General features: G+C 44.0%; 1 protein-coding gene across 1 annotated transcript in view; it reads left to right on the top strand.

The window, feature by feature from the left end:
* Positions 1–23,711, top strand: part of MAP4K5 (mitogen-activated protein kinase kinase kinase kinase 5) — a 354,391-nt gene that overhangs the window by 113,712 nt on the left and 216,968 nt on the right. The window contains exon 4 of the mRNA XM_030214063.1: positions 7,211–7,275. Coding sequence (XP_030069923.1) covers positions 7,211–7,275 — 65 coding nt within the window. The remainder of the gene's footprint in view (positions 1–7,210; positions 7,276–23,711) is intronic.

The following is a 23,711-nucleotide window of genomic DNA, read 5'->3' as shown; positions in this document are numbered from 1 at the left end:
CTCCTCCATCATGGATGAGTAAGGGGGTGGCTGGAGGAGGGGCTGTGATGCTAAAAAAATAAAGCAGAGAGGAAGGGGGCTGCAAAAAATGGGAATGTTATGTGTGGGGGGAGTGAGGGACTGAAAAAAAGGGGGGGATGCTGTGGATCAAAAAAAAAAAGAAAAAAAAAAGGATGCGATGGGAGGGAGGAGGCTGCAAAAAAAGGTGGGATGCCGTGAGGTAGGAGGGAGGGGACTGCAAAAAAGAGGAATGCTATGTGTAGGGGAGGGAGGGGCTGTAAAAAAAAAAAGGGGGGGGATGCTGTGGGTGCCATAAAAAAAAAAATTCTGTGGTTGGGAGGAGGCTGCAAAAAGTATTGGTAATATTGGTTAAATTATGCCTAATAAACTTGGAGAATTTACATAAGAACATAAGAGTAGCCATACTGGGTCAGACCAATGGTCCATCTAGCCTAATATCTTGTTTTCTGAACAGTGACGAAGCCAGGTCACAAGTACCTGGCAGAAACCCAAATCGTGGCAACACTCCATATTACAAATCCCAAGGCAATCAGTTTCTTCCCGTGTCTGTCTCAATAGCAGACTATGGACTTTTCCTTCAGGAATTTGTCTAAACGTTTTTTTAAACCCAGATACGCTAACCGCTGTTACCACATCCTCCGGCAAAGAGTTCCTGAGCTTAACTATTCGTTGAGTGAAAAAATATTTCCTCCTATTTGTTTTAAAAGTATTTCCATATAACTTCCTCGAGTGTCCCCTAGTCTTTGTACTTTTAGAACGCATAAAAAAATCAATTATTCGTTCTACACCACTCAGGATTTTGCAGACCTCAATCATATCGCCCCTCATCCGTCTCTTTTTCAAACTGAAGCTCTTTAGCCTTTCCTCATACGAGAGGAGTTCCATCCCCCGTATCATTTTGGTTGCTCTTCTTTGAACCTTTTCTAATTCCGTTTTATCTTTTTGGAGGCACGGCGACCAGAACTGAATGCAGTACTCAAGGTGCGGACGCACCATGGATCGATACAGAGGCATTATAGTATTTTCTGTCTTACTTACCATTCCTTTCTTAATAATTCCTAGCATCCTGTTGCTTTTTTTGGCCGCTGCTGCACATTGAGCAGAAGATTTCAGTGTATTATGTACAACGACACCTAGATCTTTTTCTTGGTTGCTGACACCCAAGGTGAACCCTAGTATCAGGTAACTATGATTTGGATTATTCTTTCCAATGTGCATCACCTTTAATTTTTCCACATTAAATTTCAACTGCCATTTGGATGCCCAGTCTTCCAGTTTCCTAAGGTCTTCCTGCAATATTTCACAGTCCACACATGTTTTAACAACCTTGAATAGTTTTGTATCATCTACAAATTTGATCACCTCGCTTGTCGTTCCGATTTCCATATCATTTATAAATGTGTTAAATAGTACCTGTCCCAGTACAGATCCCTATGGCACTCCTCCCTCCTCCATTGAGGGAAATGACCATTTAACCCTACCCTCTGTTTTCTGTTCAATAACCAATTCTTAATCCACACCAGAATCTTGCCTCCTCTCCCATGACACTCTAATTTTCTCAGGAGTTTCTGAGGAACTTTATCAAAAGCTTTCTGAAAATCTAGATACACTACATCAATCGGCTCACCTTTATCCATATGTTTATTTACGCTTTCAAAGAAATGAAGCAAATTGGTGAGGCAAGACTTCACTTGGCTGAACCCATTATTTTTTATTTATTTTTGTTACATTTGTACCCCGTGCTTTCCCACTCATGGCAGGCTCAATGCGGCAGGCAATGGAGGGTTAAGTGACTTGCCCAGAGTCACAAGGAGCTGCCTGTGCCGGGAATCGAACTCAGTTCCTCAGTTCCCCAGGACCAAAGTCCACCACCCTAACCACTAGACCACTCCTCCACTCCATTCTTACTCTGACCCATTAAACCATACTTGTCTACATGTTCCGTAATTGTATTCTTTATAATAGTTGCCACTATTTTGCCCAGCACTTCAGGCTTACCAGTCTATAATTTCCTGAATCACCCCTAGAACCCTTTTTAAAAATCAGCATCACATTGGCCACCCTCCAATCTTCAGGTACTACGGACAATTTTAATGACAGGGTACATATTACTTGTGGTAAACCAACTATAAAAAACCTTCCCAACTTATAAGTATGCAAAATCTACTAAACATATACCTAAGCATACTCTAGAAGTTCAAATAGTGAGAGGATTGACCTAATACGGTTCTGGGTGTTCTCGTTAATAATATATGATTTTTTTGATAATAGAGATGTCCTCAGAGATTTTTAAACTCACCCAAATGAGGTGCCTCCAAATAGGAAGCCCTCTAGGGGTGGACAAGTTTCTCAATCATGGGGCTTCTCTAAAATATTTTTCTGTCCAATTTTTTATGCCAAACACCCTTGTGTGCTTCTGTACTTCCATAAATAATATTCACAAATCACAGAACCAAGTAAGTCACACATCACACTCACTCCTATAAAATACCTCCTGCACACCTAAATATTTCCGATGTGCACAAAACTTACTATGTCACAGTGTAATTGTATTATATCGTTAATTGAATGCTATTCATTTTATGAACAATTCAAAAAATCAAAAATTCAAAAGGCACTTAGCGTATATGCAGTCAAGAGAATCCTCAATGGGCACAATAGGTGCAGTTCTTATCAATCTCCCTCCTCTTGCTGACGTGTAGTGAAAACTGACCCCTGGTTCTTTCGTGTCAGCTATGACACGAAGGCTAGAGGTCAATTCTCTTTAAGGCCTAGATGATCAAAGGTAAATGCAAGTGGTGGAAGCCACTAGCGCCACACTAGTGCCCGTATTTACCTGTGCAGAATGATGACAGGGCTCTAGCTCGGCAAACCATGAGCACACCAGGGAATACCATAGAGCTCATTTAAATTACATTTACGTGCGTTCATTGCTATATCCCCCTCATGCTCAGAGAACTGCATTCTGATCCTCCCGTGCTCCTACTGCCTTAATCCTACAATAGCTTGCGCTGGTGTTAGGTTTAAGAGGAGAGCCTCCCCCTGCTCTGGCAAGGCAGCCCGGGCTTCCCAGGGCTTCCCTTATATGAAAGTTAAGCCCCGTCTTGTGCGTTCTAGCATGCACAGGGCAGGGTGCTGCCATTTTGAGGTGGTACCCGCTGAGGAGGAGGGAGTGCTAGTTCCTCCTCCAACTTTCAAGGTACTGGGGAGGGGGACCCCTCCACTTCTAGCCCACTAGGGAAAGCTTTCGGGGGAGAGGGGGGTCAGGTTGGGTCTTCTGTTGCGGTTCACGCTGGACCTACGGCAGCGGCCGGGGAGTGAGGACAGGAGTCCCATTGGACCATCAGAGTGGTTGTTTTTATTTGTGTGCAGGGCCTTACTGATGGGGGGGGGTGGGGGGTTGGGAAGGTCTGAGGTTCACTGGACCCCCAGGGCTGTAGTGACAACACGCATCCTGGGCATGCATTCAAACGTTGTGCTTAATGCACAACGTTTGAAAGCATGCAGCAGCCACCAACTATCTGCTTTGCTCCCTCATGATGGCAGCTAATAGTGGACATATCATTTGCATACTGTTAGCTTTGATCATGAGGAAGTTAGGTCAGGATGCTGCTCTGGCTGTAAACTCCAGCGCTGTTCTGTGCGGCACTGGAGTTTTGATCATTGGGCCCTAACTATGAGGGTGTTTCCCATGTTGTCCTTCCAGAAAGGATTCCACTAAGGTGGTATGATTTCAAGTGGAGGAGGTTTGACCTCTTGATATGAGGGCAGGTCCGTAGATCCCTTTTCCTGTCTTGTACAAAAAACTGCTTGAGTACCTTCAACACTTATCAGCCTGCTCTCAAAACAAAATCTGTTAGGGTTCATCTCAGTGCAGTTGGCACTTACCATTAACGTGTAGAAGGCAAGCCCATCTCTGTACAGCCTATAGTTATACTAAATTTATACTTTCTCTTTTTTTTTGATTTATAAATTTTTATTGAACATCAAGCAATATAACAATAATCTGGAGCCCAGGACTCCCACAACTTTCCAACAAGTCAAAAGTCAAACCATTTCCACAAAGCTTTTTTCTTTCCCCCCCCCTCCCACCCCTCCCCCTCCCCCCCCCTCTTACCCTCCCCCTACCCTTCCCACCCTTCAACGCTGTAACTTAACCAGCCCTGTTCACTATGTTTCCAGTAAAAAGTGTCTCCAAATGCATCCATTCTTCTGCAGTGTGACAATATCTCCCTCTACGTCTGTCCGTCATCTTTTCCATAGCCACTATTATCCTAAGCCTCTCCACCCAATCCTTTCCCGTAGGGCCCTTTGTTTGTTTCCAATTTAAGGCCACAAACTAAATTTATACTTTCTCATGTATTTTCACTATTCATGATGTATTGTAAGCCACATTGAGCCTGCAAAGAGGTGGGAAAATGTGGGATACAAATGCAACAAATAAAAAAATAAAATAAATAAATAGTTGTCTGCTTCATTAGAGGCATGTTATTACTCAAGCCCCTAGTCATGGTGTCACGGGATCTGTGTCATTGTCAGTCAGCTGATGAAAGCTCCGTTTGCACCACTTGATTCTTGCCACCTAATGTTTTTGATCTGGAAAGTCTTATTCTTGGTGGCGGTCACTTCAGCCTGCATGGGGTCAGTGAGCTCCAGACCTTAGTAGCTGATCCACCTTATACAAGATTTCATCATAATAGAGTAGTTCTTCACATGCAACCTAAGTTCCTTTTTAAGTTAGTGCCGGAGTTTCACCTTAAGCAGTCAATTGTTCTGCCAGCATTTCCCCCAAACCCCATGCCCATCCTAGTGAAAGTACACTTTATACTATAAGAGCCTTGGCTTTATATCTGGAGCAGACTAAGTCCTAGACCTTGCCTGTTTAAGGCCTTTTGTTCTCTCTAGTTTTGCACAGCCTGGCAGCAGGGATTCACATATTTGGCAATATAGTGTCCTGCTTGTCCTTACTAACCTGTAATAAGTGGCCTCCAACGAGAGCAGGACACACATTCCCACATATATCTGTCCACGTCCCGTTGGAGTTGTGTTCCAGTAGGTCCTGCACTGTGGGTGGGAAGTAGAGAGTTGCACGGGGACAAAAATCTTACCCATCCCCGCCCGTCCCTGCTGGAATCTTACCCGTCCCCACCCATCCCCACTGGAATCTTACCCATCCCCACCCATCCCCGCAAAAATGTAAATCATCCCAACCCGTCCCCACCCGTCCCCGCAAGAATTTAACCCATCCCCACCCATCCCCGTAAGAATTTAACCCATCCCCACCCATCCCGGTAAGAATTTAATAGTACATAAAAGAAAGTTCCAGTCAGCTCCCTCAGTCTCTTTCTGGATTTGAGCCACAGCACTGTAGGCAAGGAAGGAACGGAAGTTTGAACTTGGAACTCTGGTGCGCACATGTAAGATTTGTCTCTGATTCACTGGCAGTGAGTGCTGAGAGGCTGCCACATGCACGCGCCAGTAGGTCAGGTGACATCTGATTCTCGTGCCTGTGTCAGAGCTGAAGTCTGTGCACCAGCCTGGGAGCAAAGAGGATTAATAGTAACATAGTAAGTGACAGCAAATAGACCTGAACGGTCCATCCACTCTGCCCAATAGTCACACTCATGATCAATTCATCATTAAATCAACGAGTGTGATATTATATACTTGATTATGGTCTTTCTTTCGTGTTTCTGGAACAAAGACCACAGAAGTCTATCTGGCCCCATCCTTATGTTCCAACTGCTGGAGTTGCCATCGAAGCCCACTCCAGCCTATTCATGTTCTCATTTGTGGGACACAGACCGTAAAAGTCTGTCCAGCACTGTCCTCATGTTCCAGCCACTGAAGTTGCTGTCTAAGCCCTTTCCAGCCCATCCTACACCAGATTGCCATGTATGAGACACAGACCATACAAGTCTGCCAGGTATCAGCTCTAGTTCATCACAGCCAGAATTGCCATCTAAGTGTCACTTGACATAGCCACACACATGCAGCCATTTAAGGTTAGCTTTTATATAACTTCCATTTTCTAATTAGAGATCCTCTGTGTTCATCCCACGCCTTTTTGAATTCCGTCATCATTTGTGACTCTACCACCTCCTTAATGGAAGACTTTCCACATTTATGCTGTTAAAGCAAGGAAGAAGAGGAGGAGGAGGAGGAGGAGACAGCACTCAAATAAATTGGTATTTGGTAGATGAGAGGCTGGTGCAGGTGCAGCTTACACTTCCACGGGAAGCCCACAGAACTGGTTCCATCCCCGCGGGAACCCCGCAGGAACTGCCTCCGTCCCCGCGGGAACCCCGCAGAACTGGTTCCATCCCCGCGGGAACCCCACAGGAACTGCCTCCGTCCCCGCGGGAATCCTGCGGGTTCCGCGGGATTCCCGCGGGGACGGAAGCCGTGCAGCTCTCTAGTGGGAAGTTGCACCTACAGTAGTGGCGTGGTCTCCCAATGCCTTCCAGAAAGTTGCTCTGCCCTGGCCTCTGTCCAGAATATGTTCTGCTGTTCTTGGGAAAACATCTGCTACAGGTGAGTAACTTCACTTTACTGACTTATTTTGGTTATAGTTAATCCCTTTAATTTGGTGCGACACTTCTGCAATTTGTGCCTAGTATATTGGTTTTGCTGATAGTATAAAGAATGTCATCTTTGCAACAAAGCAGGCACTTTGCAACACTGGGAAATTGACTTTCTGTAGCTACCCAGGAAGGTGTGTACACACACACATTGGATACATGGTAACAGTTGGAAAGGGTTGAATTAAAATGAGTTTGAAACATACAGTTAAAAAAAAATGCTTTTACGTACCATTTGCATTCTGTGAACCTGACATTATAATAAAATATTTGACCATATTCATGTACAGAAATCCATTATTGACCATTCTAACAAATAGATTTTGGATTTCTTAGCTGTATAAAGCATGAGTGTTTTGGTTTGAATCTCCAATTGATCTGCTTAATATTTTCTATAACCTTGCTTATCAGTCTTTGATATCTGGGCTCAGTGTACCTCTGCACTATTTATTTTATATGTACTCAGTTTTGCATATCAAGAATGCTAAAAATTAGGTATATACAGATAAGGTTAAGTCTACTTGTAACTTCTGTACTGCACTTCTCTATGAATGCTTTAACAAAGGAATTTTTCTTCCCCTCCCCTCTTAAATTTCATGTTTTACCAGCCGTGAAAAACTATGGATTTGTATGGAGTATTGTGGAGGTGGATCGCTTCAGGACATTTATCATGGTACTATACAACTTATCCTTATATGCAGTTTGTATCATTAATAAGTGATTTTTTTTTATAGTTGGTTAGTGCTAGTAACTTGCCATGACTTGGGGAAAAGAAAAGGAAATCAGTGCTAACAGACCTGCTGTATTTGTTCAGACCTCTGATTCATTAACATTAAATTGAATAATTTTACCAGTTACAGGCAAATAGATTTCAAACAAAACATGGCTATGCAACTTATCATTCAGCCTTGCCTACATAATGTACCGATATGAATCTCTGCTACCAGTTATTTGCTTGTTTATAGCATGTTTTTGAGGCTCAAGTGTCCATGTGATGACAGGGGAAGTCTGAAATGAGAGCTGCTTTATCGTCCTGGCTCCATCATCCTGACTGACAGGTGTTAAAAACTAACATCACCAGTATAACCTGCTGATTCTCATAGGAAAGTTCTATTATTTCTCTACCTCTTAACAGAGGATAGGTTGTTCAGACTGGTGCCATACTGGGACAGACCGAAAGTTTATCAAGCCCACACCTGGAATAGACTTCCCGAGCTTGTACATCTAGCCCCGTCTTTGGCCATTTTCAAATCCAGGCTAAAAGCCCACCTCTTTAATGCTGCTTTTGACTCCTAATCACTACTCACTTACCCTGTACCCTTTTATCCCCTCCTCTTTAACTCCCTTACCTCTTAGTTGTTCTGTCTGTTTGTCTGTCCTATTTAGATTGTGAGCTCTTTGAGCAGGGACTGTCTTTTCATGTATGGTGTACAGCGCTGCGTATGCCTTGTAGCGCTATAGAAGTGCTAAGTAGTAGTAGTAGCTTCCTGTTTCCAACAGTGGCTAATCCAGGTGAAAAGTACCTTGGCAAGATCCCAAAATGGTATAATACATTTTATGCTGCTTATCCCAGAAATAAGAAGTGGATTTTCCTCAAGTACAACTTTAATGGCTTATGGAATTTATCCAAAGCTTTTTTTAAACCCCGCTAAGCTAACTGGTTTTACTACATTCTGTGGCAACGAATTCCAGAGTTTAATTACACGTTGAGCGAAGAAATATTTTCTCTGATTTGTTTTAAATTTACTACTTTGTAGCTTCATTGCTTGCCCCCTAGTCCTAGTATTTTTGGAAGGAGTAATCAAGCGATTCACGTCTACTCGTTTCACTGTGCTAATTATTTTATAGACCTCTATCATCTCTCCCCTCAGCCATCTTTTCTCCAAGCTGAAGAGCCCTAGCCGCTTTAGCCTTTCCTCATAAAGAAGTTGTCCCATCCATTTATCATTTTCATGGCCCTCTCTGTACCTTTTCAAATTCCACTATCTTTTTTCAGATGTGGTGACCACAAGGTGCAGTTGCACCATGGATTGATACAAGGCATTATAATGTCCTAATTTTTGTTTTGTATTCATTTCCTAATAATACCTAACATTCTGATTGCTTTCTTAGCCGCCACCACACACTGAGCAGAGGGTTTCAATGTATCATTAACGATGACACCTATATCCCTTTCCTGGTTGGTGACTCCTAATGTGGAGCCTTTCATCACGTAACTATAGTTCGGGTTCCTCTTTCCCACATGCATCACTTTGCACTTGCTCACATTAAAAGTCATCTGCCATTTGGATTCCTAGTCTCCCAGTCTCGTAAGGTCCTCTTGTAATTTTTCACAATCCTCTTGCGATTTAACAACTTTGAATAAATTTGTGTCGTCAGCAAATTTAATTACCTCACTAGTTACTCCCATCTCTAGGTCATTTATAAATATGTTAAAAAGCAGCGGTCCCAGCACGGACCCTACTATTTACCTTTCTGTATTATGAATACTGACTATTTAATCCTACTCTCTGTTTTCTATCTTTTAACCAGTTTTTAATCCACAGTAGAACACTACCTCCTATCCCATGACTCTCCAATTTCTTTCTGGAGTCTTTCATGTGGTACTTTATCAAATGCCTTTTGAAAATCCAGATACACAATGTCATCCGGCTCACCTTTATCCACATGTTTGTTCACCCCTTCAAAGAAATGTAATAGATTGGCGAAGCAAGATTTCCCTTCACTAAATTCATGTTGGCTTTGTCTCATTAATCCATGCTTTTGAATATGCTCTGTAATTGTTCTTTATAATAGTCTACCATTTTGCCCGGCACCAACGTCAGTCTCACTGATCTATTATTTCCTGGATCACCTCTGGAACCTTTTTTAAAAAATTGGTGTTACATTGGCCACCCTCCAATCATACTTGATTTTAAAGATAAATTACATATTACTAGCAATAGTTTGCAAGTTCATTTTTCAATTCTATCGGTTCTCTGGGGTAAATACCATCTGGTCCAGGCGATTTGTTACTCTTCAATTTGTCAAATTGCCCCATTACATCTTCCAGGTTTACAGAGATTTCATTCAGTTTCTCTGACTCGTCAGCTTTGAATACCATTTCTGGCACCGGTATCTCTCCCAAATCTTCCTCGGTGAAGATCAAAGCAAGGAATTTATTTAATCTCTCCGCTGTGGATTTGTCTTCCCTGAGTGCCTCATTTACCCCTCAGTCATTTAGCAGTCCATCAGGACTAAAGTAAAGGAAATTAACAGGTATGTCTAAATTTCACCATAAGTGATCCTGGTGTCCTGCTCCTTTTCATTGCCTTAGTCTCTGTGTGCTGTGGTGCCTTTTGGAAAAAAATTTTTTTTGAGGCATTCTTCGGATTGCCAACAAATGTTGCTATGAAATAACTCCTGATACTCGCTCTCTTAGGCATGGGCCTGAGTTTGCATTGTTCAAGAAGAGTATATGCCTAGTTATAGAGTAGTGTGTTCATGTTTAATTTTTTCCAGTAGTTTTCACAGTCAAACTTCTATTTATACATTTATCGTCCATGCAATACTAGTTCAGACAAGTAGGCCAGGTTCTCCTGCCAGCAGCTGAAGACAGTTAAAAAAAAAAGCCGAAAGCTGACTTTCCTTTACACACTGCTGGTGCTGTTGTCTGCTATTCTGTATTTCTCTGTCTTCATCAGATGGTGCAGCTGTATAACTAGGCACCAAGACAGTTGTTTCCAGACCGTTCACCCCTAGTTGAGCAGGATTCCTGTCTCCTGAGGCAACAGTCTGCAGGCTGATTTTTCTTCATTGAGCAGACTCCCAGAGCAGCAGTTTTCAGGCTTTTTTTTATGTTGGGGTAGAGCAAATGCTGGTAAATATGCTCCCAGGTCTTCAGCTTCTAGTTGAGAAAGTTCCTAAGTTCAGGTTTGACTGCTGCTGATAGAGTCAGGGGCCCATAAATGTGCTTCCAGGGTTTAGCTTTTGTTAGAGCAGATGCAGAGAAGAGTGCTCCCAGGGCTCTGGCCTACAGTTAGGCAGGCTCACAGTGTTCTGCTTTTTGGTGCCTCTGGTAAAGCATCTACAGGTAAGTATTCTCTGCCCCTGTTTGAACAGGGGCAGAGAGCAGATTTGCTTCTTCCACCTGCTCCCTTCTACGCTTTGTCCATTGCTCCTGGTCCTCGTCTGTGCAAGAGAACCCTTTCACTGGAAAGTCATTCTTGTTGATAGGAAAAGAAAAACAAAACAAAATAGCAGAATGAATACACCAAGCCTCCTATGAGGTGCAGATGTGGGGAGGAAAAGATAATTGCTTCTTGGTCTGGAGTTTTCTTTGGTATCTATGGTGTGTTTGCTGTCTCCTTCAAGCAGTCTTGGCCAGACCAGGGCAAGATTTCTCTGGTTGAAAGGGGTTTCCTTCTAGGTTCCCCCAAAGAATCTTTAGGGACAAAGGAGTTTAGTATTTTTATTATTTATATTCTGCCTTTTGTCCAAGGTGGAGTACAAAGAAAACATACATAATTATAAAATCACAAAAACCAACAAAGCAATCAACTGACAAGCATATAAAAAAATGAGGATAAGGAATCATAATCTGTTAAGCCCCTTAGCGAGTTAGGTGCTAGATAGCTGACATCCTCTGAACACGATGTCTCATTTTGTTTTTAGGCTTTTTGTTTAGATGAACTTGCTCCTCTTGTTAGTCAGATGGTCTCCCTGCATCTTGCTGCTTTAGGCTATAAGATACATTTTCCTAGGAATAGAAAATGCCAGTTTCTAACCTTACATTAAGAGGTCGAGAGGGAAAAGAAGCTATATCCTCTTTCCCAGAAAGAAGAGGTTAAACTTTTGTATTGTATGTCTACAACCCTGTTGCTGGTAAGTATGGTACCTGGGGTCCTCTGATAACAGGACTGAGGCCCTTCTTTAATCCTGTTTTTGGTTTCTCCAGTCCCTCTCTCTAGTAGTGGTTGCATGACTCAAGACTTTGGTGGTGTCAACTCCTGGATGATACCACATGGTCCTCCTTTCAGTTAACAATATGTAGAGACCGGATAGCTTAACCTTGTTTAGGTAAATTACGCTAGGTGGACCCAGTCTTATATGCTGGAGGTAAGTGATGCTGTGGTGCTGCTTTCATCAGATACCTTGGTACCCTGGCTGGTTCTAGTTCAGGTAGAACTGCAAGAATTTAAAGTTCTTGTGAGCTGTGTCTGAGTGGCAGATGCTACACATTTGGCCTTGTCGTGCAGTTTCTTCACAGTGTAAGGGTAATTGCCTTCTGGAAAGTGGACATTCTAGTGGGCTATGAGCTTTTCTGACCTTTTTCTGAGGAAGATGATTCCTGAGAAAATTCATATGGGCTAGCTCCTTCCTTGTGAACGGCTGAATTCTGGGCATTTTAATAACAGCAGGAGCTTTTGTTAGGTTGTATGAATTTGCATATGTGTGTTTCTCTGTCACTCATAAAGTTAGCTGCAGAAACAAAAGCATTTGGCTGCTTAATTGAGACCTTCAGAGCAAAAGTGAGACATGTTCACTTTTTGCACTATTTCAGCTATGCGCTGATTCATACTCTCTGCGGCCTAAAGACTTAGAAGAAAAAATCAGGCCAGGTCCATATTATCTATGTATACATACATATTAAAGCTGATTCAGACATTTCCTTTTCTTTTTACTGAAATGTATGTTTCACACAGCCATTCATTAGCTTCTTGGTTATACCGTCCTGAGCCAAGCGAGTGTTTATCCCCTTCAATCAGCAGATGGAAGTAGAGAAACTGATCACCAGTATAAGGATGCTAATGCTCATTGGAAAACTCCAGTATTACTTTACCTCCAGCAGATGGTAGGTTGTTCAGGTTTGTGCTCGTGGTCCCTGATCTAATTCCCAGTAGTGTCAGCCGATGTCACACAGCTTGGACGAGCCTAAGGCCATTCCTAGGTTCCCAGATCCCACAGAGCAGATCTGGGTGAATACAGAGCTCGGCTCCACTGCCCCAAGTAGTTGTCAATGGGCGATCGCTTGATGAGGTGTATGGTTCGGCCTTGCCGCAGAGGTTGCAGGTCTCCCATTCCACCCTGCCCCAATCTGCTATCCTTGCATCTTTCTGGGTACTTCTACTGCAGCTCCAGGCAAACATTAAAAAAAAAACTTTGCCTAGTTTAGCTTTATTCTTTTGCTTGAGGAATAAAGCTAATTGGGAAGAAAATAAAGCTGCCTTTGCAGCACTGGGGGGGGGGGGGGGGGGGGTAGGGGGGAGCACACCCCGAGGAGCAAGTTGGGGGGGGGAGGGGCATGGCAGAATTGCTGGAGCCCCAGACCAGGAGCTCTGATCATGCTGGTCACACTGGCTGGCCAGCGCTGCAAAGTGCCTCATGAAAGACTACAAAGGAAACTGGAGAGTCATGGGATCGGAGGCAGTGTATTATTATGGATTAAGAGCTGGTTAAAAGATAGGAAGCAGAGAGTAGGGTTGAATGGTCATTATTCTTGATGGAGAAGGGTAGTTAGTGGGGTCCCTCAGGGGTCTGTGCTAGGACCGCTGCTTTTTAACATATTTATAAATGACCTTGAGATGGGAGTAACTAGTGAGGTAATTAAATTCACAGATGACACAGAGGCATATTTTCAAAGCACTTAGCCTTCCAAAGTTCCATAGGTTTCTATGGAACTTTGGAAGGCTAAGTGCTTTGATAATATGCCTCAAAGTTATCCAGAGTCGTCTCATCACGGGAGGAGTGTGAAAGATTACAAGAGGACCTTGTGAGACTGGGGGATTGGGCGTCCAAATGGCAGATGAAGTTCAACATTGACAAGTGCAAAGTGATGCATGTGGGAAGGAGAAATCCGAATTTACAGCTATGTCATGCAAGGTTCCGCTTCAGGAGTTACGGACCGAGAAAGGGATCTGAGAGTCATCGTGGATAGGACGTTGAAATCATCAGCTCAATGTGCTGTGGCGGCTAAGAAGGTGAACAGAATGTTGAGTATTAGAAAAGGGATGGAAAACAAGCATGAGGATGTTATAATGCCATTATATCGCTCGATGGTACGACCGCACCTGGAGTATTGTATTCAGTTCTGGTCGCCTCATCTCAAAAAAGATATAAAGGTGCAGAGAAGGGCGACGAAAATGATAAAAGGGATGGGACGACTACCTTATGAGGAGAGGTTAAGAAGGCTAGGACTCTTTAGCCTGGAGAAAAGGCGGCTGAGGGGTGATATGTTAGAGGTCTACAAAATAATGAGTGGGGTAGAGCGGACAGATGTGAAGCATTTGTTTATGCTTTCTAACAATAATAGAACCAGGGGACATAAGATGAAATTAGAATGTGGTAGGTTTAGGTTTAAAAGAAATCGGAAAAAGTTTTTCTTTACTCAGCGCGTGGTTAGACTCTGGAACTCATTGCCAGAGAAGGTAGTGACGGCAGCTGGCTTGCTGAGTTTAAAGGGAGTCTGGACAGATTCCTGAAGGAAAAGTCCATTGATCGTTATTAAATTTTGGGTTTTTGCCAGGTTCTTGGGGCCTGGATTGGCCGCTGTCGGAGACAGAGTGCTGGGCTTGATGGACCTTTGGTCTTTTCCCAGCGTGGCAGTGCTTGTGTACTTATGTAGACTGGGAAATGTGGTTGCCGACGCAACAGCGACCCTGCAGCAGGGCGCTGGGACCAGCTGAAGCCCAGGGAACAGCTGCCCTTCTTCCCCTCCGTGTCTCGGGGCCGGAGCGCACTGGCTGACAGCCGCAGCGGGAGCCAAGGGACCAGAACAATAGGAAAGAGGGAGTACAGCGGGGCTCCGGCACAGGGCTCAGGTGTTGCTCGTGATACCCCAAATCAGAACCTCTGCCTGGATCACGACCCAGCTTCTCCCTGCTAAACCGAGCCTGGGCTCATCAGGAGGTTGCAAAGTGAGATTGGAACGGACTGAGCCCAGCAGGTGTGCAGCAGGAACTCTGCTGACAGCCGCGTAGTGACTACGGTACAGCAGCAGCAGCTTTAGAGTCTCTCATGAGGACCACTTGTCCAAAGTTTTCTGAAAATCTAGATACACTACATCAACCTGTTCACCTTTATCTACCTGTTTATTCTCACCTTCATAGAAATTAAGCAGATTGGTTATTAGGCAATTTGCATCCTCTTGGCATTTGAATTTAGCCCCCTTGAGCTCCTGTCAGCATTGATTAAAGATCTTAACCTGAAGACAGATTTCCTGGTGGCACTTTGTCAGGAACATATCTCTCCTCAGAGGATTCGGTGTCCTTATGCACCATTCCTGCCTTTCTTCCCAAGGTGATCTGTCCCTTCCATGTGAACTAGGAGGTACGTTTGCTCTTCTTTGTGGATGGGGGATTGGTCTCTGCTATTAGAAGTCTTCACAAGCCTGGTGTGCGCCGTTCTGCTCAGGACTTGCATGAGACGAACGTGTTTCGTATCTCAGGTCATCTTTTTGTTCTGTTCCATGGGTCTAGTAAGGATCAGGTGGCGTGCAAGACCTTCATTACGTGTTGGATCACGATAGCCACTGAGGCCGCCTACAGTTGTACAATCAATTTTGTGTCTCCTAGGTTGAGGGCTCACTTGACTCCCAGCGCAGACGACTTCCTGGGCAGAAGCCCAGCTGATCTCTCCAGAGGACATTTGTAGAGTAGTGACATGGTTGTTGCTCCATTTCTTTCTGAAGCATTCCAGATTGGATGTAACATAGTAACATAACGTAGTAGATGACGGCAGAGAAAGACCACGGTCCATCCAGTCTGCCCAACAAGATAAACTCATATGTGCTACTTTATGTGTATACCTGACCTTGATTTGTATCTGCCATTTTCAGGGCACAGACTGTAGAAGTCTGCCCAGCACTAGCCCCGCCTCCCACCACTGGCTCTGCCACCCAATCTCCGCTAAGCTTCTGAGGATCCATTCCTTCTGAACAGGATTCCTTTGTTTGTCCCACACATTTTTTAATTCCGTTACCGTTTTCATCTCCAGCACCTTCCGCGGGAGGGCATTCCAAGTATCCACCACTCTCTGTGAAAAAATACTTCCTGACATTTTTCTTGAGTCTGCCCCCCTTCAATCTCATTTCATGTCCTCTAGTTCTACCGCCTTCCCATCTACGGAAAAGGTTCGTTTGCGGATTAATACTTTTGAAATATTTAAACGTTTGTATCCTATCACCCCTGTTTCTCCTTTCTTCCAGGGTATACATGTTCAGGTCAGTAAGTCTCTCCTCGTACGTCTTGTAACGCAAATCCCATACCATTCTTGTAGCTTCAATTCTGTTTACATCCTTAGCAAGATACGGCCTCCAAAACTGAACACAATACTCCAGGTGGGGCCTCACCAATGACTTATACAGGGGCATTAAAACCTCTTTTCTTCTGCTGGTCACACCTCTCTCTCTACAGCCTAGCAACCTTCTAGCTACAGCCACTGCCTTGTCACACTGTTTCGCCACCTTCAGATCCTCAGATACTATCATCCCAAGATCCCTCTCCTCGTCTGTACATATCAGACTCTCACCACCTAACACATACGTCTCCCGTGGATTTCTACTCCCTAAGTGCATCATTTTGCATTTCTTCGCATCTAATTTTAATTGCCAAATCTTAGACCATTCTTCTAGTTTCCGCAGATCCTTTTTCATGTTTTCCACTCCCTCCCGGGTGTCCACTCTGTTACAAATCTTAGTATCATCCATAAAAAGGCAAACTTTACCTTCTAACCCTTTGGCAATGTCACTCACAAATATATTGAACAGAATCGGCCCCAGCACCGATCCCTGAGGCACTCCACTACTCACCTTTCCCTCATCCGAGCGCACGTCGGGTCCTATCTTCAGCCTCTCAAGTTTATTCAAGAGCCTCCTGTGGGGATCCGTGTCAAAAGCTTTGCTGAAATCTAAGTAGATTACGTCTATAGCACGCCCCTGATTCAATTCTCCTGTCACCCAGTCGAAGAATTCAATGAGATTCGTTTGGCACGATTTACCTTTGGTAAAACCATGTTGTCTCGGACCTTGCAACTTATTGGGCCAATTCACTATCCTTTCCTTCAGCATCGCTTCCATTACTTTTCCAATAACCGAAGTGAGGCTTACCGGCCTGTAGTTTCCAGCTTCTTCCCTATCACCACTTTTGTGAAGAGGGACCACATCCGCTGTTCTCCAATCCCACGGAACCGCTCCCGTCTCCAAGGATTTATTAAACAAATCTTTAAGGGGACCTGCCAGAACCTCTCTGAGCTCCCTCAATATCCTGGGGTGGATCCCGTCTGGTCCCACGGCTTTGTCCACCTTTAGATTTTCAAGTTGTTCATACACACTCTCTTCCGTGAACGGTGCTATATCCACTCCATTCTCATATGTACTTTTGCCAGTCAATCGCGGTCCTTCTCTAGGATTTTCTTTTGTGAAAACAGAAGAAAATATCTATTTAGCAAATTTGCTTTTTCTTCATTATTATCTACATAGTGGTTCACAGCATTTTTCAGTCTAACAATTCCCTTTTTAGTAATTTTTCCTTTCACTAATATACCTGAAGAAATTTTTGTCATCCCTCCTTACCTTTCTAGCCATTTGTTCTTCCGCTTGCGCTTTTGCCAGACGTATCTCTCTTGGCTTCTTTCAGTTTCATCCGGTGTTCCTCTTCTTGAGTTTTTCTGTATTTCAGGAACACCAACTCTTTAGCCTTTATTTTCTCAGCCACTTGCTTGGAGAACCGTATCAGTTTCCTTTTTCTCTTGCTTTTATTTACTCTCCTTACATAAAGGTTTGTGGCCATATTTATAGCTTCTTTCAGCCTGGACCACTGTCCTTCCACTTCTCATTCATCCTCCCCAGCCCATCAGCTCCTTCCTTAGGTATTCCCCCGTTTTACTAAAGTCAGCATGCTTGAAATCCAGGACTGAGTTTTGAGTGGCCACCCTCCACTTCAGCTGTCATATCAAACCAAAACTGTTTGATGGTCACTGCTGCCCAGGTGGGCACCCACTCGGACATTTGACACACTATCCCCATTTGTGAGCACCAAATCCAGCGTTGCTCCCTGCCTCATGGGTTACGTCACCATTTGTCTGAGCAGAGCACTTTGGAAAGCATCCACAATCTCTCTACTTCTTTCTGATTCCGCAGATGTGTTAGGCAGAGCTGTCATTCAGGGGCTTTGTTGTCTCCTGTCCAATGAGTTCTGCTTGGGCACCTCCCACTTGTTAGGGTGATACAGCCCAGACGCTAATGAAGGTGAAATTTAGTCGTACCTGTTGAGCTGTACCATCCTGACACCCTGCCTTGGAAAACTGCAGTTATGGGGTCTGTTGGGGATCAGGGATCATTCTTTCTTTCCATTGATGCTTGGTGAGGTGGGGAGGGAATAAGGAAATTGATGTTAGTTATAGCTGCAATGGTTGAAGGGGCATGGGTATGTCTGGGATCTTCCACTGCATTGGCAAAGGCACACTGAAGTTTTCCAAGGAGCACCACCTTGTCACTGGAAAAAAAATCAGTTTTTTTTACCTCCTTTTGCTGGTAGGAGGGGATAACACCTGCTTGTTCAGGATGGTACAGCCCAACTAAAAGAGGAAATTAACAGATATGACTAAATGTCACAATATCTCCCATTGTGAGAAAGTCAACCTGGTCTAATTTTGTTCTCAGTGGCTCAGTTTATCTGCAGGTTTGCAGTTTATCAGAAAGGTTTCAGATGCTTGTGATCAAGGGACTCAGGATAGAAGTTGCACTGGCGGTTCATCAGGATGGTGAGATAAGAGGCTATTTCTTATGACAGCTGGGGATATTACATATGCCCCCTTCAGAAATTACCACCAAACAGTTCTCAGATGTGCTTTCCTGGATATCTTGACAGCTGCAGAATCTTTTTTTCATATAATAGGATGGCAGCAGCAGTCTCCCTATGGTATGAGGCATTTTGGATCCTCCCTTTCTCGTCAGGCTATGCAGGGCAAGTCAGAAGAGGAAAGTTGTTTGACTGCATTCAGGATTTTTTCAGGTACTGGAATCGCTAGATGACTGACAGGTTTTGGAAGAAGCACTAGGCGATATAAAAGTGTACCAACCTACCTGTACACTGCATTTGACAAAAAAAAAAAAAAAGGTTTGTTGGTAATTCTGAGGATAATTGAGGCAAAGTTGGAGCAAACTAGAGGGAAATACATTTTCTGTGGTTACCCCTGTTATATGGAATCTTTTACCGGATGATATAAGTACTGATTTCTACTTTAGGAAATTAGTTATGGCTTGGCTTTTTGGGCAAGTGTTTGGATAAGCAGAAGAACTTGTATGCTGTGGAATTTGCAGGAGAGGTTCTTAGGAGGGGTGGGTATGTAGGAAGAGGGACATGTTTCTAGCTTTTTTTTTTTTCTATGTTGGGAAAGTATTGGAACTTGTATATGTGTATGGGTTTTATTGCTATATCTTTAGACTAGTGGAGCCAAGCCCGTTTGAAACGGGCCCTAGGAAGGCTCTCGTGTAAGCGAGTTTTCCTCTCTGCCCTGCCCTCCATGTCCAGCAATTCTTTCCTCCCCTCCCATCCCCTCCGTGTCCCGTGTGTGTGTGAGAGTGAGAGAGGTGCTAGGAGTCCCTGTGACAATGGATGGTCAGTCACTCCTTACAGCCAGTTGTTAAGAGTGCGTGCGTGCGCAGGATTCTTTCCTCCCCTCCGTGTCCCGTGTGTGTGTCTGATTAAAATGGGCAAGATTTTTTATTTCTGAAATGTAAAGAGAGTGATAGTGTGTTTATGTGTGTGTGAGAGTGTGTGTGAGAGACAGAGAAAGTGTGTGTGTGTGTGTGCGTGTCTGTGTGAAAGAGAGAGAGTGTGTGTGAAAGAGAGTGTGTGTGAGAGAGAAAGACACACACAGAGAGTGTGTGTGTGAGAGAGAGAGAGATGGATGGAATAAGATAAAGTGTTGTGATATTAGTACTGTAATTAATGGGTCTTGTTGCCAGTTTCTCTGTGAGTGTGGAGAGGGAGCCCAGTATTGCACTTACTCTAAGGAGTCCCGGGTCCCTGGCCCCAGGAGCTAAGCCACAACTCCCCTGCTAATCACTCACCGTTGTGACTGTCATAGCCCCACAGGTGTGACATCTTCTGTCTGCCTCTGTCCCGGTAAACTTGTGGCCCCGGCTCGCTGTCTATCTCAGTCCTCTGGTTCCTTTTGGGGCTTTTTATGGCCTCCCCCTGCCTCTATCTCCCTCTGATCGCAGCAGGTGGGTTTGGCTCCTGGAGCTCAGCCTGCCTCTGTCCCGTTGAACTTGTGGCCCTGTCTCGCTGTCTCTCTCAGGCCTCGGGTTCCTTCTTGGGCTTTTTATAGGCTCCCCCTGCCTCTATGTCCCTGTGACCGCAGTAGGTGAGTTTGACTCCTGGAGCTCAGCCTGCTTGGGGGCGGAGAGAGAAGCATATGAATCCTGTATCCCCCCTCTATCACCTCCTTCTCCCCACCCCCTCCAACCCTAGCCAGCTAGACCCAGCGCCTGTGGCCAGAGCCGTCCGGATTCCTTTCCCTGCAGCTGCGGTCCAGACCCGTTGATTCCCCCCCAATCACATCACCAGCTTTCCTTGCCAAGGAACCAGATTCAAAGAACCCCCTCCTAACGATGTTCTGTTACATTCCTTTGCAACTGCATCCCTTTGAAGGCTCTCGTGCTCGCTCGCGTTCTCTCTGCTGCCTGGGCGTTCTGGATTTCTGTAGTGGCGCTGTTACGACCTGCCTCTAACCACATTGGGAGTGATCTTAACATGCTGCACTGTTCTGCGCGAACGCTGCCCGTGCGTTCTGGATTTCTGTAGTGGTGCTGTTACGACCTGCCTCTAACCACGTCGGGAGTGATCTTGACGTGCCGCGCATGCGCACGGACGCTGCCCGGCCATTCTGGATTTGTGTAGTGGCGCTGGTCCGTCCTGCCTCTAACCATGTCAGGAGTGATCTGTGACGTGAAGTGCATGCGCAGAACAGCACGTCGGTCACTCTTCATTTATATAGTAGGATAGCAGGGGGTGGGGGGAAAGGGGTTGGTTCTGACTGTAAATTGCCACAGGTTGCTTAAGCGAGGCAATGTACAAATTAAATTATAAATTACATTTTTTTACTACTTCCTAGTCTGTGTAGTGTACAGGAGTCACTGTGACTCCAAAAGAGAGAATTTCTGTGCCTTTGGAGGAAAAGGTTCAAGGCTTCAACCCTAGGCTTCCAGATCTCTGTTTTCCATGTCCATTCCAAGCATAGTTCTGATACACTCTAGGCTCCAGGATGGCTACTATGAATGGTAGTACTTTAGAAATGTGTGCACTTGCATCTCACACATTTTGTTGTCCTTTTGTATGATTTTTACATGTGCACATTCACAAAGCTTTCTTCCCTCTAGGCAAATGCCTCCACAGAATTCTCCAGAGGGTAATTGGGCAGGGGATTCTCTAGTTAATTCTCTCCTAAGCAGTGAACCTAGTATGTTAAAGTGGCATCCTTGGGACAGCTGATGAGATAGCAGTGGCCCTAGTTTGGGGGGGGGGGGGGGTAAATCGACCTAACCTTAGCTAGGCCAGGGATGGGTTCAGCTGTCTATACCCCGGCAGCCCTGGATGATAGTCTAGTGAAAGTTAGTCTGGGAGGCATTGGTTTGTGCAACACTGTTAGCTGATGGGAACATACTAGTAAGCCTTTCTGGCTCTTAAGGGGGAAGTAAAACAATGTTTGGCCAGGGTGTAGTTTTGTCCCTGTAGAAACTAGTTTAGCTCATACAGCTGGTGTTATTAGGGTGCAACAGATTTTTGTTTGAAGATACATTCTTGATAACCTGGAATATATCTGCTGGCAGAAGAGAACTTTGTCTTACTAGGTGTCAGATAGGACTGCTCCTCAAATCAAGGTGGTGAAATACAACAGGAGCATGTTTTGTCAATAAAAGGAAAGAATGCAATTAGGTATTTTCATCTATTGGAGTGGAGGAGTGGCCTAGTGGTTAGAGCACAGGTCTTGAAATCCAGAGGTGGCCAGTTGAAATCCCACTGCTACTCCTTGTGATCTTGGGCAAGTCACTTAACCCACCATTGCCTCAGGTACAAACTTAGATTGTGAGCCCTCCTGGGACAGAGAAATATCCAGTGTACCTGAATGTAACTCACCTTGAGCTACTAATGAAAAAGTGTGAGCAAATTCCAAATAAATAAATAAATAATAATACTTGCTCAGACACCTCTTTCTTAGGCCTCTTTCCATTCTGTCTTATGATCTTAGTCATTGAGAGGCTCAGTTTTCATAGAGTGCCTTTTGGTTCTTTGGTGCCAAGGAGGTCCATGTAGTTAACCATGGTTATAGTTTGGAGACTATGGGTTGAGTGCTCTGAGAAGATGTTTTTGTCAGAGGGGACAGGGCGCAGCAGGCCTTTAAGCACATTGCATTTGCTCAAAGGTCCCATGTTGCACATATATGAAAAGCTTCCAGGAAACTTCTTTAGAAATCATGGAGAATAATTGATCAAGATTCAGATAAGCTTGTTTCCTTTTGCCTTTTTTCCAGTGCATATTTTGTAGTAAATGTGTGGTTTTAGTGACTTCAGTTACTTAGTTTATATGGTTTCACCAACAGGTTTTATTGATTTTTGTTTGGACATACACTAACGTTAGTATTTTGATTAAAATTGTATTTTCACAAAAAACGGGGAGACACGTAAAGAGAGTAAAAAATGATGTATGGAGTGTGTAAGCGTTAGTGAGCCACTTTGCGGCCAGACTCACTAAGATCAGCTTGGCTGTGGGAACAGCCCATACTGAACTCTCTGTGTACCCCTTCACTAAGTATCAATCACTAATTAAAAGTTTTTAAGTAACGTTTTGGTGTATTCCCTTACAAACCTGTTGAGGTCATTGTGGGATTGATTCTTTATAGTAGATTTTGATATTGTCTCTCCCGTTAAATTTCTTTTTTGCATTGATAATTTTCAGCACATATTGCAGAACAGCTCAGCAGAGGTGATGTAGTGACAGCAAGGGGAAGCTGGCCCACAAAAAGAAGGGAGATGGGGGGTTCTGGATATGGTAGGGGCAGAGGGTTGAGAAAGGAAGGAGAGACTCTGGACATCTGGAGTGATTGGAGGTGGTGGGGTAAGAGAAAGAAAAAGGGTATGCTGCATGCTGTAAGTTCATATTAATCAGCATCTGATAATTTAGCCACCATTTGGGAGAAGATTTTGTGACTTTAAAGATTAGGTGCATAAAGGCTACACAGAGTCTGTCTCTTCCCTTGCAGTTCCACAGAAGCGATTATATAATTGCCATCAGTGTTTTGGTATGTATTATGAGGGACAAAGCTAGTCTTTGTGCAGTAAAATTGCCATCACTCACTAACTGATGCTGGATAAAAAAAACTTCCTCATCCATTCTGTCCTCAGTTTCTGACTTAGATGTATTCCATAAACCATCTATCAGCTTGTTTTTGCTTAAGGGCCTGCAAAATTCAAGCTCTTTTTGCTGGAGAATGTAATCCTGCTACGTTTAAGGTTACTGCCTTTAAGTTAGTGAGTTCCGCATTTTGGAGTTTAAACTGGTCAGTGGATTTATATATTGGAATGATCTTTTGGTATCTCTCAGCCAAACCCTTTAAGATCTACTGTGTCCCAGAACATCTCCTATCAGCTCACATCCAAAAATATCCATGTTCTCTCTATCTTTGCCTCCAGTTGCTGTCAACCTATTGTCTTCTTCTCTTACGTTCTCCCTCTCCAGTTCAACCCAACACCATCCATTCCCCTATTCCATTCGCATATACTCCATTTGCCAGAGCCAAAAACTACTATCCCCTCATTCCACCACTCGGTACCATAGCCAAAACTTCCAACCTACCCCCCAAATTACTGAGACACAAACTTGAAAACAGCAGGAAAAAAAATCACCTTTAAACTTTATCATAACATCGTATCTTATACAGTCTGATGCTTCAGCCCCTGCAGTTGCATCAACATTTTCAGACAAGAAAGAGAAAAGAAAATCCATGCTTGATGACACTAACTTGGCTAATGTTCCTCCTTAGAAGCTGTCTGTTGTTGCTTAATTATTCCATAATTGTTTTCTTGACTTCAACTTTGTTAATAAAAAAAAATACATAGGAAGTTTTGCA

This window comes from Microcaecilia unicolor, chromosome 9, assembly GCF_901765095.1.
Source record: "Microcaecilia unicolor chromosome 9, aMicUni1.1, whole genome shotgun sequence".
In the NCBI taxonomy this organism is placed as follows: domain Eukaryota; kingdom Metazoa; phylum Chordata; class Amphibia; order Gymnophiona; family Siphonopidae; genus Microcaecilia; species Microcaecilia unicolor.
This window is presented reverse-complemented; position numbering and strand designations above follow the sequence as displayed.